This window comes from Diachasmimorpha longicaudata, chromosome 4 (genome assembly GCF_034640455.1).
Source record: "Diachasmimorpha longicaudata isolate KC_UGA_2023 chromosome 4, iyDiaLong2, whole genome shotgun sequence".
Lineage (NCBI taxonomy): Eukaryota > Metazoa > Arthropoda > Insecta > Hymenoptera > Braconidae > Diachasmimorpha > Diachasmimorpha longicaudata.
In genome coordinates, this window is record NC_087228.1 from 9,369,874 (window position 1) to 9,386,572 (window position 16,699).

The 16,699-nt window shown below is 39.5% G+C and overlaps 4 protein-coding genes across 11 annotated transcripts; 2 read left to right on the forward strand and 2 right to left on the reverse strand.

The window, feature by feature from the left end:
* Positions 1-57: 57 nt before the first annotated feature.
* LOC135161600 (transcription initiation factor IIB) lies at positions 58-2,875 on the reverse strand. 3 transcript variants are annotated; one of them, XM_064119311.1, is made up of 7 exons: positions 2,720-2,813; positions 2,502-2,671; positions 2,177-2,287; positions 1,713-1,899; positions 1,051-1,521; positions 788-976; positions 58-680 (listed from the first exon to the last, which is right to left on the reverse strand). In XM_064119311.1, coding segments are annotated over exons 2-6 (933 nt in total). In that variant the 5' UTR covers positions 2,504-2,671; positions 2,720-2,813; the 3' UTR covers positions 58-680; positions 788-814. The 3 variants fall into 3 exon arrangements, with proteins under 3 accessions (XP_063975381.1, XP_063975382.1, XP_063975380.1); XM_064119312.1 differs by having other exon boundaries at positions 2,502-2,646; positions 2,720-2,789; XM_064119310.1 differs by lacking the exon at positions 2,502-2,671 and having other exon boundaries at positions 2,720-2,875.
* A 2,300-nt stretch (positions 2,876-5,175) lies between these two features.
* On the forward strand, positions 5,176-7,698 carry LOC135161209 (uricase). Its single transcript, XM_064118580.1, has 4 exons — positions 5,176-5,491; positions 5,615-6,030; positions 6,916-7,226; positions 7,324-7,698. Exons 1-4 carry the CDS (start codon positions 5,274-5,276, stop codon positions 7,492-7,494), a joined length of 1,116 nt encoding a protein of 371 aa, XP_063974650.1. The 5' UTR covers positions 5,176-5,273; the 3' UTR covers positions 7,495-7,698.
* A 69-nt stretch (positions 7,699-7,767) lies between these two features.
* LOC135161208 (uncharacterized) lies at positions 7,768-11,370 on the forward strand. The gene is made up of 3 exons (XM_064118579.1): positions 7,768-8,654; positions 8,855-10,893; positions 11,009-11,370. Exons 1-3 carry the CDS (start codon positions 8,203-8,205, stop codon positions 11,131-11,133), a joined length of 2,616 nt encoding a protein of 871 aa, XP_063974649.1. The 5' UTR covers positions 7,768-8,202; the 3' UTR covers positions 11,134-11,370.
* LOC135161210 (uncharacterized) lies at positions 11,279-15,936 on the reverse strand. 6 transcript variants are annotated; one of them, XM_064118581.1, is made up of 4 exons: positions 15,676-15,936; positions 13,363-13,669; positions 12,610-12,826; positions 11,279-12,560 (listed from the first exon to the last, which is right to left on the reverse strand). In XM_064118581.1, the coding sequence occupies exons 2-4, from the start codon at positions 13,667-13,669 to the stop codon at positions 12,347-12,349; spliced, it is 738 nt and encodes a 245-aa protein (XP_063974651.1). In that variant the 5' UTR covers positions 15,676-15,936; the 3' UTR covers positions 11,279-12,346. The 6 variants fall into 6 exon arrangements, with proteins under 6 accessions (XP_063974651.1, XP_063974657.1, XP_063974655.1 ...); XM_064118587.1 differs by having other exon boundaries at positions 11,281-11,577; XM_064118585.1 differs by having other exon boundaries at positions 11,283-12,536; positions 15,676-15,935.
* Between the last annotated feature and the right edge of the window lie 763 nt (positions 15,937-16,699).

Here is a 16,699-nt window from a genome sequence, read left to right on the forward strand (position 1 = left end):
AAAAACAGAATTGGTTGAATGTTAAATTATTAATTGCGAAGCAAACAATTTGAGGTATACAAGTCAAATTATGCAATATTTATTGCCTCTTTACAATATCTCATTTGGATACAATAATAAAAATACAATATACATTGTATTCCAATGACAAAATAGCATCTTTCATAAACATTTTTAATTAGATCAATGTAAAACTTCACACATGATATTGATTTGTACTTAAAATAAAGAAGAAAAAGAAAAGTAATTGAACTATCCTATTATGAACCCATTCACCGTCAATGAAAGTAAATAATTAAGTTGACAGTACTAAAAATAATGAAAAGAGTAAATTTTTTGGTTCTTTATACTTTTACGAATAAATGGAGTTGATAGTGATATTTTAAGAATAAATGGAGAAATCTTAAAAAATAACTAAAAGATTTATCGTTTACTGAGCTGAGTTGGGGATTATTTTAACTGCTTATGCTTCAATCGGATTTTTACGATAACAAGAGCTATTCATCAATCTGATTCCGAAATTCTGATGTGCTATCCTCTTGTTATCCTCTCATAACTTTCTGCGTTTACCTTAATATCAATTTTTTATTCAGTCTAATAGTAATAATCATAACCATTTCCCGAATTAAAGTATAATTTTTCAAGAATCTTCTGGTTTCTTAGTTGGCCGGGAATGTAAGCTGAAAAAAAAAGAAAGAATTAACAAGTGCCCTTCAACCCGCATTAATGAAAAATCAAAAAAAAAAAAATGAAGGCTAAGTGTGAACAGCGATTTTTTTATACTTACTAAAGGATAACTTCAGCAACAATTTTTTTACATCTGTGGCAACTGATCAATCGGTGTTGCGAACTTAAAGTCCTCGGGGAAGAGTTTGGCAGCATGTGGATACATGAGTTTGTAGGCTTGTCTGATTGTGACATCAGCCACTCCCGCTACATCACCAATATCCTTCTGTGACCTCTTCTCCTCTGAAGCCTGGAAAAACGTCCAAATTCATAAAATGAACGTCTGAATTTTTTTCCATAAAATTCACGAGCTGTAAAATATACCTGGGAGGCCATGTAAATGGCAGCTGCAGTTACGGAGATGGGGGATCGGCCAGGAACAATGTCCATTTCCACAGCCTTCCTTGCGATATGCGTGGCAGCTCTCTGTACCATATTAGGAAGCCCCAGATTGGCGCAGAATCTCGACATGAAATCACCGGTTGAAATGAGATCCACACTAGTCTTGAGGGCTTTCAGAATGAGCTTGAAACATCTACCAATCTCCTTTTTACTGATTTTACTGACAGCTACTATCTCCTTAAATGTACGGGGTACTCCCTCTTGACGACAAGCTATGTACAGACAAGCTGAGGCAATGGCGTCGTTGGAACGACCTTTCAAATTTTTTCCGTCGTGCACCTGCTTGAAAAGATTATTTGCACGATCGACGATTGTTTTTGGAAGGTTTATGCGATCTGCCATTGCTGTTATCTCACGAACGGCATTGTTCAAGGCTCTGTCAGAACTGTTCATCTGAGGAAAATAATTGCATCCAATTTATTCGGTTCAATTCTACAGGATTTAGCTTGAGAGGAATTGAATGAGGATTCCCCCAGTAAAATATCAGTTGTTTATTTAAAAACGGTTAAGCAAGTGTACTTGTTGTTGAATGGCTAACTTTTCTTGATATCAGTGAACAAAAAATGAATGAAAAAATGACTCACAGTCCGACGATTTTGATATTTGGCACTGCCAAATGCATCGAAGGAAGCAGCGCCAGTGCCAGGGCCAATCATAGTCGATAGATCATTTCCACTGAAAAGAGGGTTCTCAGGTCCTCCTACACGAGATGGATCAACTCCAGACTTTTCGTTACTGAATGTTCTCCACTCGGATCCAACATCAATAACCCTGAAAAAAACACCACTCGATTAACAATATTCTCACAACTGCCTGTTGGTGGAAATTCTGAAAAGTTTGGGACATGGTATGTGAGCTTTGTTTTTCTTGGATCCAAACAGGGGTGCATGAGAAACCATTGTTAATGTATCATCAGGTCCAGGGCGTTGTATCCCTTATTGTCACTTAAGTTAGTTCTTCTGAGGAAAGAACTAGAGCATTTGTGCCGTTCCGAGGGTGCGATAAAATAAAACATTTATTCACAAGTATCCCATTTCAAATAAAATACCTGTCGCCGACGACTAGACCGCACTCGGAACAGATCTGATCTCCAGCTCTGTAATCCTCTATCAGGGGAGCATCTGGATGGGCGTAGCAACATACTCTGTCTCCATCAATCCTTCAGGGCACAGAGAAAAATAAAAGAATTAGGTATTTACATTAATGACGTCCCCTCTTCACTTACTTATTTTTTTTGGGAAATGGAAAAAAACAAGCATAACCTAGAACAAAGCCAGTTGTCCAGAGTAATTTTTTTCGGGTAGTAACGTTAGAATTCGAGGAGGCATCATCGAATAAATTTGGAGAGGATATACAGGACTCCCAGGATTTACATTTTTGTATTTTAATTTCACTGAGAACGACACCAGCCTTGGAGAGGGCGCGTCAAAGTATTGCGCCACGGGGATTGTGCGTTTAACCTCCAAAAAGTTATTGTATCAATTCCCGGCGTGTGCTCACGTCTCCCCAGTCGTTACTCTTGTTTTCATTCGTGAAACGATTTCTAATTAACGATAGTTTAATCAGGAAGTAGGAAATTATTGTAATTCACCTTGACATACTGGCCATCTTTCATGTATTTGTCACTTGGTGTTTCGTGTGTATAAATAAAGCCACTGAGCACTGACACTTTTTACTTGGAGGTTTGGCGCTGGTTCGGCAATATTCGGGTGACGAACCACTGGCGGGATAGTCATCAGTATTTGAATTTTGAGTCTTTAATTTTCGCGACGTTGCCCAGTGGTTTGACATTTTTTTGAGGTTTGTTAGGATTCATTAAAACATTTTGACATATAATATTCATTTTTTAAAAATATTTCATGATTAACGATTTTTCATCAATATAGAGTGGAGATATATTTATTTTCCACTCCGTCATAACACCGAAATACTTCCTACAATTATTTTATATTTATTTTTTTCTATAAATGTATTCAACAAATTTCTTTCATCTCATCAGTTCAAGTCTGACTGTGTTCGTGATTCCATATTCTAATCATGTAAACTGAATTTTTCGCTGCATCAATTCCTCTGATTTATCATGACGAAATGTCCAACGATTATCAATTTGTTTAGAATTCCAGTGGTCGTACGTATTGATAATTACAGAAACATAAATATTTTCTTGACCCGACCGCAGGGGACTACCCCCCTATATTCATGAGAAATGAGCGTCACATTTGTTGATCTGTGTATAATCCGCAGAAGTGAGGAAATGAAAATTATGAAATGATTGAACATAACATTTCGAGAAATTAAATTCCCAGCTCCATCATTTGGGGAATTCATAATTGTTGTGAAATAATAAAGAATATAAAAATCCATGTGCCTCCAACTTGACCAAACAACAAATGGAAAGAATCTATTTATCACCTACTCGCTGGGAAATTACAGTTCCTTATAAACGTTGCATACGCTCGTAAATTATGATAACAAATAGAAACTAAAAATTATTTAAAGAGTTTAGAAAAATTATCTCTCAACAACTACAATGTCTGAGCGTCTGTTCAAATGTGGATCATGACTCTAGACGTTGACATATAGTCTGGGAGGCGCGTGGATGAGACAATGATACCACTGATTGAACAACTAACTTCACCGCACAATTATAAAAATCAATGATGATGACCAGTTTCAACCGGTTAAGCATCGCTGGATTTTTGGTTCATCGTTTCCCATTATCTGGTCGTGCATTATCTTGTTCGCGTGCCAGGCGCATGCGAGAACTTTGCTCGCAAAGTCTCTTATTAAACGCTCATTAATGATCTATTAATACGAAGTGTTTGAAGATGTGTGATAATGGTTCCCTCGAGGCATTTTCTGGACTGACTTCAATTTTATGATTTTTAAAATTAGACTAAAACTATAAGTTTGGAGAGTCTGGATTTTTAAAAGTATAAATACAATTTCAGAGGACAATTGAGGATTTATAATGTGGTTCTCAAATTTTTATTATTAGTTGCGTGATTTCCTCCTGGAAAATTATGATATCTGTGCAAGGGAAAGTTACTACCTATCACGTAGCCTGCGTTAGTCCCTCAAAAAAGAGCTCTATCTTTTGTCCTACATTTTTATTCATCGTACCCGTTAAATTCATAAGCTCATGCCGCATATCTCGGCTGAGCCGAAAGAATACGTAATTATGAGATTATGTGTTTGCTCACGTACCAATAAATCTGATAAACCTATCTCATTAAAGTATTTTTGAAAATAACTTTAATTTCAAAGCAATCGTATCGCTTTGAATTCTGCTTAATACCTTTTTTCAATCATTAATAGAATTCTCAAGTTACTATCGACTTCTGCGAACATCTTATCCAGTTTTATAAAATTGCTGATCTTGAAAATAATGAAACGACAGATAACTAGCAAATACAATGGCATCTCATTACGATTTCAATGAATTTGCGGACGACTAAATTTAACAGATAAACTATGTGCATTTTCCAGAAAATATTATTGAGTTTTGATTCTATTTTTCAATGCAACTCCAATAGAATTTATCCGCATCTGCTCTCCCCTTTCACATTCACTTTTTTCATACGTGTTCACTCTAAAGCTCTGATCCCCATAGAGTCCCTGAAATTTATGTGACGGGGAAGACTTCCGGGGGAAAAGACGGGCTCAGGATTATCCTGCAGTGAGATCGCTAAGTGTGGAAAGAAAATTATGAGAATTTTGCGGAAAAAGGGAAGAGCACCGATGCGTCAGAGGTGGATGAAACGTGCAAGTTTTTCGTCATTCAGAGAATCTTGATAAGAATTTCAATTTTCCCTCGGACTTGAGAACGCAACGACTATCTGACCCAAACAGACACGTTCGTTGAATTGTTGCCGATGGGAGGGACGATAGATTATAAAAATCCATCGATACTTAATAAAAACTCGAAGTGCGTTTGTCCAGGGGTCAGCGCTGAAGTCGAGTGGCAGTTATCATAGTTTTTTTTTCTGAGTAAGATATGGAGAGAGACAGGATGGTGCTGCACATATATGTTCATCGAAGTGTTTACATATAAGCAAGTTCAGCGAGGGAATTGAAATTAGAAATTGGCGGAAAGCTTGTGATCAAGGCAGTTGCGAGTAAAACACATCATTTACGTAGATCTTATGGCAATGAGTCGCTTTGGTGCACTCGCTGACGGCTCCCTGTCCATCATGGGCAGGAGCTCCAGGTGTCTGGAAGGATCGGTACAATCGTTTGGAGGTAGGAAAAGGGAGCGAAAAGGATTCGCATTCGGTGTGAATGGAAGAGCCCGGGGGGAGACTGAGGATTTTATACCATTGGGAATTCAGCCTAATCCTAGCGCTAGTCATGATGCTGGCAGGTGAGACAGATAATTAAATGCAATTAAAAATTTTCGTGAATTTATTGAGTCAATTCCTTCATATGATAACCATGTGAAGGAGTGAGGTAACACACTGACGCAATGACTAATTAATTTTTTTAGAGATAAATATGAGATCGGCGCATATGGATACGGTAAAAACAACGTGAAACTGCTGTACGTGAAGCGCGAAGACAAATATCACCATGAAATTCGGGAGTACGAAGTGGACATTCATCTTCGTCTGGGGTCACAGAAGGATTACCTGGAGGGTGACAATCGTGACATAATTGCCACTGACAGCCAGAAAAACACTGTCTACCTACTAGCTAAGAAATACGGAGTAAAATCACCGGAAGAATTCGGTATTCTTCTCTGCGCACACTTTCTCTACACCTATAAACACGTAGAGGAAGTCCACGTCAACGTCGAGGAATATCCGTGGATGCGTCACCAGGTAGACGGTGTGCCGCACAATCATGCTTTCATCTTCAATCCGACAACGAGGCGATACTGTCAAGTGACGCAACTCAGAAACGGTAATTGGAAAATTGGTGTTTGTTTAGGTTCAAAGTACCTCTGACCGGGATTTCAACGAGACACTTTCATTTTTTCTTAACGAGTGATGGAAATGCACTATTTTTGGGTAATTTCCAGGAGGATTCAATTTTTTTTATTGCGTCATTACGGTAGACGAACGGAACATGAGTTAATTTCTGACTTTTGCAAAACATTTTTGGTATATCGGATTCATTTGAGAATTTATGTTCTCAGGAAAAATATTTGTTGATTATGTCTTCCAAAATTAGTAGTTATGAAGATGAATTTACACACTGATGAAAGTTTTTTCTAAATTTCTTGATGAGAGAGATGTTAGAATTCAAGTCAAGTGGTTGAGTGCCCATAATTTCGTTAGAAATTACCATTTGAATATTGTATGCGAGTCTTCTCAGAACACTGAATATGTATATCACATTATTTAGAAATTAATTTACTTGTCTCTGATTATACAACGCTACGTGGTTATTCTATAACAATTCGAGATTTTACGTTTCGTTAATTACAGATAATCTCGTTGCGCGTGTTTATGAATATTTCCTTGTAAACTCACTGGTCTTTACGGTAGATTTTCCGATTGTTTTAATTTCCGTCTGAATTTCTCTACAAGAGATCGTGAAATTCCATTTAAATTCGTGAACTATCAGAGCTCTCTTCCCTTCCACAAATTCTGGGAATTCCGGCTAGAATTTTCCACAAAAGGAACAAATACGTAATGACCGCAATTCTTCTCTCCCTTCACAATGCGAAAAGTTGAATGACTACTTGCTAATGCATCTATCCACTCAAAGGAGAGTCCTATGAATAATCTCATTCTGATTTTTCCCAACAATTACCATAAACACAAAAACTCGATTCATTTCCAGACTCACCAAGAATTCGAGGTGGTTTGAAAGACCTGCGCGTGCTGAAAACAACACAGAGCTCGTTCACGGATTTCATTCAGGATGAATACCGAACATTACCCGATGCAAATGACCGTATATTCAGCACCGTCGTGACCGCCTCCTGGGACTTCTCCACAGCGGCAGGTGTTAATTTCGACAAGGTATGGGAGACCGTTCGCGTCTGCATCCTTCAGAATTTTGCTGGTCCTGCTACCACCGGTATTTACTCCCCTAGTGTTCAGAATACCCTCTACCTAGCCGAGAAGTGTGTCTTGGACAAAGTTGATCAGGTAAAAAACCATTTACCACCTATTTAAATTATCAATTCCTTGCATAATTTCCTTTGCAAGTCCCTCACTATGTATTTTGACAATTTTGTTTCCGCAGATCTACAGCATCGAGATGCGAATGCCTAACAAACACTACTTCGACCTCGACTTGAGTAAATTTCCGAAGCTGGTGGAGGGAGAGAATAAAGAAGTTTATTTACCAGTTGACAAACCTTCAGGAATAATCTATGCACAATTAAATAGGAAGGACATCTCTTCTAAACTCTAGCTCAGGAACTCAATTTTTTATTTCGATATCAATAGAAGAACTGCGAAAGACCAACTCCAACGACTAAGTTAATAAGTAATAATGATTTTTTATACAGTATTTTTATGGACTTGAAAATATCTATTGTAAAAAATAGTCACTAAGGAATTTATACAATCATGAATTCAATAAACAAATATAAAAATTCATAATCATTAAAAATAATTGGCACAAAGCCACTTCATGAGCCTGCGAAGCGCACACTTTTTCCTGGTAATCAATAAAAAAGATTATCGTGACCCATTGCCAAAAGTAATCATTATGGCCGCTGTTAAAAAGAAATTGGTGTCAGATACCCTATCTCTTTATTCTCTTATCTAGAAAACTGGATGCTCTTTCATGCTTCACGTTAAAAGACCGAGTCAGAAGCACGTAGAGCGAGAAGCGACCTAGGTACGCCTCTTTATGTCCCGGATTCATACATGATTTTTCAACACACCGATTTCTACACACATCCTTTGGCACTCCCGTCGCTTTGACACGGTCTCTCATCACTCCTCAAACAACTAAATAAAAAGGGAAATGAGAGGGGGGAAGGTATTCCAGTGAAAACATGGAAATATTTGACTGTTACAAACACACGATGTCATAAGAGTATCGGTACTTGCACATGCTGAATCAGTGGTGTTTTTTCCTTCACTGAGTGACGACCTATGAGTACCCCTGAACATGTTTCACCAGTTTCTCTTGAGTTTAGTTGTACTCAAATGTGCTCTCATTGCCGGAATAAATTCGCAGGGGGAGGCTATCGGCCCTTGCGGTGGCGATTACTCGGGCCACGAGTACTCGATAACGTCCCCAAATTATCCCCAAAGTTACCCGGAGAATGTCGAGTGTGTCTACGTCCTTCGAGGGAGTCCTCGAGCTGAGTGCAATCCAATGTTCAATCTGCACTTTTTGGATTTCTCCTTGAGACCCTCGGAAAACTGCCGAGAGGATTTTGTGGAGATTGCCGGCAGGAGTTTATTCTGTGGAAGCGTTGGAGGGATTCGGAGGTATCCTGGCATGGATAATAGCTTGAAAATTAGGTTTCACAGTGGTAAAAGGGGAAATGGGAACGACGGAAAGGGTTTCAAAATCGCGGTGACGACGCTGCCCTGTCCTTCGGAGAGAGAAAATTCGTAAGTTAATTCTTCTTTGTGTTGCACAAATGTTGCAATTTTCTACTGTTTCCTAACTCAGCTACAATATTGTGTAAATCCTCGGGCTTTTTTTTATCTTTAACTCAATGAAAACGTTATTTCGGAAATGCGAGTGAAGTTTCCCGGAGTGTGCTCGTGGAGGATAATGAATTAATGGAATGCAATTCCTTTGATTACAGAAGTTTGCACCTGCCATTGAGATTCAACCAAAATCGAGAGGACAATTCGATTCGCGGAGTGCAGCCATTGACAGACGAGCCTTCACCCGCTCCCCAACAAATCTCCTCCGACCACATTTACCCAATATACCGTCCACCCTCACCATTCACCTTAGAAGAGCTCTCTCCCTCTGAAAAGTTCCAAACACCTGCACACCCCCTTCCCTCCGTGACTCCCCAAGAAGCGTCGGATCTTGTCAGCACCACTAAATTATTACCCGATATTTCCGCTGAAAAGTCACCTCCGGGAAAAACTTTAAACAATGATTTCCCCGAGGCCGTGAAAATATCCTCGTACTTATTCGCTTCCCCGGAGTCCGAAGTCCTCCGAAATTTCCGTGAACCGAGTCATCTATTATCCGCACAGCTTCCTCCCACCTCGATAGGGAATCCACCCTTCCGACAATCCCAATCTAACCAATTGTCATCAAATTTTCGAGGAGCTGAATCACTTTCAACCACTGAAAATCGATTATCAAAATTAGAGGACTTCAGCGAAGTGAACGATAAGATCGGACTGCCATCTGCTGCTTACGGTCTTCCAGGATCATCACTCTATCGCCAAATATTTGACCTGAAACCGGGGGAAGTGTTGGACACACCCAGAGATGTCGATTGCTTCGGAAGAGTAAATATCAACGGGGTACAAGGGCTCTCACTAGGAAATGATTATCCCCGAAATGCCTTCGCCCCCGCAGCCTCATATCCGGCAACAACGTACGGTCAGCCGGGCTCATCCTTCCTCCCATCTAGTAACCCAGCACCTCTACCACCCACGCAATATCTACCGAGTGGATTTATTCCCACCCAGAATCCGACCAACTATTTTCCCGGAATTGGAGCGAGGTCGGGACAATGCTGCGGCAACTTGTTCTCGGGCCAGAGGTTTCTCTTGACTAGTCCTGGATTTCCAACACTCCTTTACAACGGAAATAGTTACGATTGTACCTACAACATCGCCCTTCAATCCCAGAATATCTGCCGACTTCGCTTGAACTTCAAGTTCTTCAATCTGGGGACGGACGATCCTTTCTGCAACAGTGGATATTTGGAGATCGATGGCAGGAAGTACTGCGGGTGTAAGACAGGTCTCAGCATCACCTCCGATGTGCTGAATTCCCCGGCGAAAACTATTGGTGTCAGGTACGTGGGCCTCCCAAGGACAAAGCTCAACGGATTTGTCATGGAAGTTGTCCAGGAGAGCTGTGGATATCCTGTTCTGGCGAGGAGCAAGAAGGAGGTTGGCAATGGAACCTTCATTCATGATGCGGAGGAAGAGGGAAGTGGAACTGCGCTCAGGGTGAAAAGGAACCTGGGCTACTCCTACGCCAAACCAAATATTCCTTTCAATCGACCTGGAGGACAACTGGGGTATGCGGGTGGCTTTGGACACTGGGGATTCACTTCTGCGAGTAGATGTCAGGCGTTGAGTTTCATCGATTGGACTCTGGCTGCCAAGGAGGTGTACCTCAAAGGGGCGAGGTGCACCTCGGGGGGCGGAGGGCGAGTGCCAAATTATCCAAATTATCCGGGAGGAAGTTATCCCCCCAATTATCCCGGTAATGGAAATGGATATCCGGGTTATCCCGATAATAATCTTATCCCGAATTATCCCGGCAACGGATTTCCGAATTATCCAGGTGGAGGAATTTATCCACCTAGTTATCCAGGAACAGGAATTGGACTGCCCAGTTATCCGTCGAATGGAAATCCAGGTGGTATACTAGGCTATCCTCCGAGTAATGGGATTCCCCCGAACTCGGGGAATTGCGAGACCGTTCCAGTCGCTGAAGGGGTATTCTCATCGCCGTTTTATCCCAGTCCCTACCCCAACAACATCAACAGGTGTTGGCGATTTTATAGAACATCTATCGCATGCAGACTCCAACTGTCCTTCTTGGATTTTGATGTGGAATCAAGTCAAGGATGTGTTAAGGATTACGTCACAATCAGTGGACAGAATACGAGGTTCTGCGGAAGGACATTAGCCGGAAGTAAAAGTAAGATATAATAATTAATAATTAATTGACGAGATCCATGGTGTCATGGTATTTTTTATGAATCACATCCGTAATTGTTTTTAGGGCAATTTATTAAAGTGATTTCATTTTTCAGCTCTCCTTGGCTTCCCAACAAGTAACTTCATCGATATTCGGTTCGTCGCCGATAACTTCGGCAGTGGGAAAGGATTCAACATTGGATTCACTCAGCTCCCATGTCAAGTCGAAGTGAATCGTTAACCATTTATTTATTATTAGTTATTTTACTAGCTTTAATGCATAATTTTGTACTTAATTATTTACTGTATGTATTATGCTCAGCTCAAGATATTTTTATAATCGAGGAAGAAAGGGGAGGATGAAATGAAAGAGTCAGAGCACTTATAATTAGTTTATTGACAATTTGAATTAAAATTCTTTGACACTTTGTAATACTTATGCGGGTATTGTTCATCAATATTCAATTATCGTTCTGGAGAGGCCGTTCAATACACATTGTCTATACCCGTCATACTAAATTGCTACAATGGGCAACATCGATTAGCAGAATTTTTCCGTTAAACTTTATATCCATTAAACACATGATGTTTTAGTTCGACTAACAATGAATACAGTGTTGCCTTGATTGTCCTGACTAGAAAAACTGTATGATGTTCATTTTGTCATTCCTAAATGAGCGTCAACCTAAATAAAAAAGACCAACTGAATAGAGGTGAAGGGTAAGCTCGAGAGAATGATCTTTATGCGCAGAAACGCAAACTTCTGTCAGTAAAATTACTGATCATTGTTGTCAGATTTTCTGCTGAATGAAGTCTACGATTCTATTTGTGATGTGCACCTTTCGGGATAATCTGAATCATTTAATCTTTCATTGATGAGGTAAATGTAGCGCGCCATTACTTCGGAGTTCCACGCAAATGTCTTCTACAAAATTGCGAGTATCGAATCGTGGGTGCAAAGTAAAAAAAATAGAGATGTTTCAGTAGCAAAGAGGTAGAGTGGTTTTACTGGACAATGTTACACTTTTGGGAATAGTTTATTCAAATATTGCGCGATTCATGGAAAATACTGCTGCATTAGGTGATAATCCTCGGTGAAGATGGGATAATTCAAAGATGGGCTTAAACTTGAAGAATCTTTCATTATAATTTGACTCTCAGTGGTAGTATATTCAGAAGCAGAAGGTTATTTACTGAGATCGTATCTTTTCTCTGTTAGTAAACTATTCCTTCAACTGAATCCAATGGAACTGATTTCTCTTGTTGAGGGAATTAACCCGGAAAAATCGATGACATTTGCTCTCAACTCAGACAACCGTTCAAAGCGCATCAGTCCCCCTTTTATCACATGAGTTGATAATTACACCCACGATTCTCACCTCGTTTCCAATCTTCGTAAGTTTCTCATTGAGCTGTTATAGATCAACTTAGAGTAATTTGGCTTCGGTACTGAACTACTTTCGACGCCCAAGAAAACGAATATTAGTGAAAACAGTGTTGACAGGTCTATGACGATTGCAGTATTGAACTGTACGGAATTTATTTCCCTGACGTACATCGTGCAGTGCCACCAGGAGTCGGTAAACATCATTGCGTGAAGGTGTGCATAGATGGGTAGCATCGTAGTCGTAGGTGTTTCGCGATCTATAAGCACGGGAAAGTAAGCAACTGGAGGGCAATCATTACCATTTAAAGATCATTATACATTATGTTTTACCTGCCGTTCTGCCGTTTCCAGGGGTAACGACTATTGTATCGAGAGCGTTTCAGCATGGAACGAAGGTCCGGGCGATCGTCCTGGAAGTCATCGGGAGTTTCAGGATCCTCCAGTATGATCAACGGTGAGTTCCAGGATGGCTGGAGCAGCAGTGAAGCCAGGTAAGTGGACAGTCGATTGAACTTAATTTCCTCAAAATCCTCTGGTACTGTGTCTGCTGAAGGGAGAATTTTTTTTATCGAAGTAACTCGACGGTCTGATGCTTGCTGGTTATTGATGCACCAATAAATCAGACTAATTGGCACTTGAAGTTTCTTGATGTGAATTCAGAAGTTCGAATTGGGGAGAAGTTTAGTTGGAAACATTTGGGGAGGTGATGGCTTCAAATGTCGTTTTGGAAGTGGAATGTGACGGTTGTGATTGATAGTTAATGAACGAAATTAGCTAGAGAAGGTGGAAGTTGTTATTTCTAAGGAGATACTCCTTTGTGACTTTTGATGATGATAGGAACGAAGGACTTGACTTGAGTATTTAAGTTTTGCAATATCTCTCTGAAGAGTTTATCCGGAAATCGCGGCTGAAATAAATGAGTTTGAAGAGTATCACCTGTCGCCTGATTTTCCCACCCACGAGGTATCGTACACACCCTCCCATCAGATAAATCGCGTTTTACTCACGTATCGCACTCGGCGAGAGGTACATGTAGATTAACAATAATTCAGGAATGAATTATTCATGAAACGATCAACTCACCTAATTGATCGAAAACAGCGCCATCGAATTCACTGAACGGTAGACTCTCCTCTCCACTCAGTACCGGTGGATTATATCTCGCAAATTTATTCAAGTTTGGTGTATCATTCGTGTCACCAGAATCAATTTCCTGTAATCGTTGGGGGAAAAGTTTTAAAGCCATGAGATCCTTCGGTTGGCCCAGGCTTCCGGAGGGAATGAGCATTTCGTTGTGACGATCGGGCTTGGTGAAGTCCAGGGGCTCAGTTCTGGAGGTGACAGTGTGGATTAGGGCCAGGTAACACGTGACAGGAAGAAGACTCCACATCTGGATGGTAAAAGTTTTAATGGAAAATGTATCGTCATTTGCATTTCACTTAGGGCGAGATAATAGTATCGATTAAAAAATTCAGTTTCCGATTTTCGAAAGGTTAATTTAGTGTCGAATGTGAATTAAACTATAGGGAAAAGTGTATAATGATATATGTCCAATTCCTCATTTCTGATTATTCAAAAACAAATTTTTTCTTCAGTTAAGAGTGTTCGAAACCGCTGAAACACCTCGGTCGTCTGAATAAAACAATAAAAAGTTTGCCCACTCATTTGCAACATTTAAAGTCTATTGAGGGAGTTAATTACCTCATTGAAACGTTTGTACCAACGCCCACTTTGGTGAGCACGATATTTGAATATATTTTCCGAATGGAAATTGTGCTATTAAGGATCTGTTGATTTGAGCAGCTACTTCGTCAGATGAACGACGTCACTAGTATTCAAATATTGATCAAAGTCGGTAGGTGAACCCTTCGTGACTCAGTAGTTGACAGAAACAGTTAGTTAGCTTTAATTAGATATCCTTCACGAGTGGAGATTAAGGAGTTACTCTCGAGTTAATGCCGTAACAGGCCATTAATTGGGTGACGAATCAAGTTCCCTCTGATGAGTACTCACTGGATTACTAACAAGACATATTTTCCTCCTATTTTCGTCTGTTTTCTCGGACGTTTATATTCTTTTACGTGAAGCGTCCATATTTTCTTACTTTAAAAATATCCTTGTGACGTAATTCACGAGGTTATTTTCTCCGGGGGTCGTAACAGTTTCACTCATTTGATTCTTTTAACGTCTCCGGGAATTGGCGTTATGGATTGCCTGGATAGTTGACTTGACTTGGTTGAGATTTACTCGGGAAAAAGAGACGGTGGATAGAATTTTAATTTTATGAGGTAACTCCGGCTATTTTTCATTGTTATGGAGTAAATTGTTCGATTTACAGTTTCATTAATGGACTTTATGAAAGAATGTTCTCCCATTTTTTGCAAGATGTGAATATTTTAATGGAGAGAACAATGAAAAATGATTTACCTAGAGAAAATTCCTCCGGTGCAATGGGGAATCACTTCTTCTTATCGGAAAAATTCCTGTCTTCATTGTTTAAGGGCTCTGATAAAAAAAATCGTTCTATAACTTCAGTCACTTTAATTTTGTCGTTGGAAAATATTTTTCTCAAAAAAATTGTTATTGAATTTTTAATTGAATAAAATTCCTTATGATAAAACTGTCGCATATGGAAAAATATCATGGAACCCCGGAAATGAAAGCCGATACTTTGTCGTACATTGTTGGCCTCTGAACGGCGGTACAAACTCGGAAACTACTATCGGGTAAAACCGACGGAAACTTGTTGCTCGCTGAATGCCTACCCCACGAGGCAACACTATCAAAGCCCACTTCTCTCATTCCTCGGTTCAGCCCTGAAGGCTCACCACTGAGTGTTCGTCGTTCGAGCACTCGGTCAAATGGGTCACATGTCGATGGGGGGGATGCCCAAGAATGATAGCCGGTGAAAAAAAATAATCACTTATTATGGAAAGAAATGAGGGTTTAAAAACGAGCAGATTTGGCTATAAATTAATTGAGAAAGTAAATACCACAGATGTCCAAGAATTTTTAGAAATATTATCACTATTTAAAATGTAGCTCCAAATCTGGTGGATCATTTTGACAATGACATGTACCAAATTCAAAATTTCATTGCAAAATCAGCCTAAACAGTGAGATGTCCTTAAACAGTGGAAGTTAATTGTCTTCTTTCATTGTGTTAAAAGTTAAACAAAAAACTAAACTGTCCATCCCCTCTAATCTCCATCTAATTCCTATAATGCTCACTGTTGCCTCGCTAAAATATTTTTTACAAAAAGTTTGAATGTTCCTCATAGATATGATTTGGAAATCCGAAAATCCCCGATAAATGCTATTTCACAAAGCTATCACGAATTCTGTTTCTATCTCCGCCTGAAAATAATGGCAAAATAAAGTCCAAATTCTACTCACAGTTGAGGATTAATTTCCTTTATGAATCAAAAATGTCTGCAGCTAACGATATCCCGTATCGTTGAAAATTTCACACTACCACCGATTTTATAATCCCCTCGAAATAGAATAATCCGCACAATCTGCTCAAATTAATTAAACATTTTGAACAGTTCAAAAGAATACGAAAGTACTTTATTTCCGATGTGCGTACAATGCAGCAGTCACGTGACTGGATAGAACAGTGACCGGTTCGGTCGCCAAACGCTCAAGTTCTGACGTCGCACAAGCGTCGCGACGCCTTATATAGCATGTGCAACCCCCGCGAGAGGAGCGGCCAGAGGCGGCAATCACCTCCACATCTCGTTACAATAATCTCGATGTTGATCCCAGCCCTTTATTTCTCCCCTTTTGTCAGCTGTATCAGTTTTCTAGTACACCATTGGTGTTTGGTATTCATGTTTGCTTGATCGAACGAAAAAATATTTGAATTTGAAAATTATCCAATTCCATTGAAAAGAATATTGCGAGAATATCATTTATTTTTTTGATTTTCCTTCTCATAAAAAAAAATGCGATACTCTTGAGTTCACGTCTATTTTATATTTTATTTATATGTACACTATGTCCTTGATTTTGATTGAATTAATTAATGAATGAATTTTATGTTGAAATGCTTATATAAAATGTGATATAACTTGATGAGAATTTGCGTCATTCGCGAGATAATGATCGAGTTTAATTTTAAGGTGAAATAATTGGTGCTTTGATGTGATTTGATTGGCTTGACGCATTCACAGAGAGAATAGGTCTGAGAATATTGATTGTATTGAACAGTTGGTTTCAACCCCCACCATTTTTACAAAAAATTGTAGAACTCATGGGCAGTCGAGGCTGAAAATTTAAATAAATGAACAACTAGGTGAAGCTCAGGTGAACCACACAGCTCTCTTTATTCACATCCAGGTATATCTGTATTCATGGAAGGGCTCGGGGAAATTCTGCATGAAAAAAAATATAGAATCGATTATAACCGACTAATTAA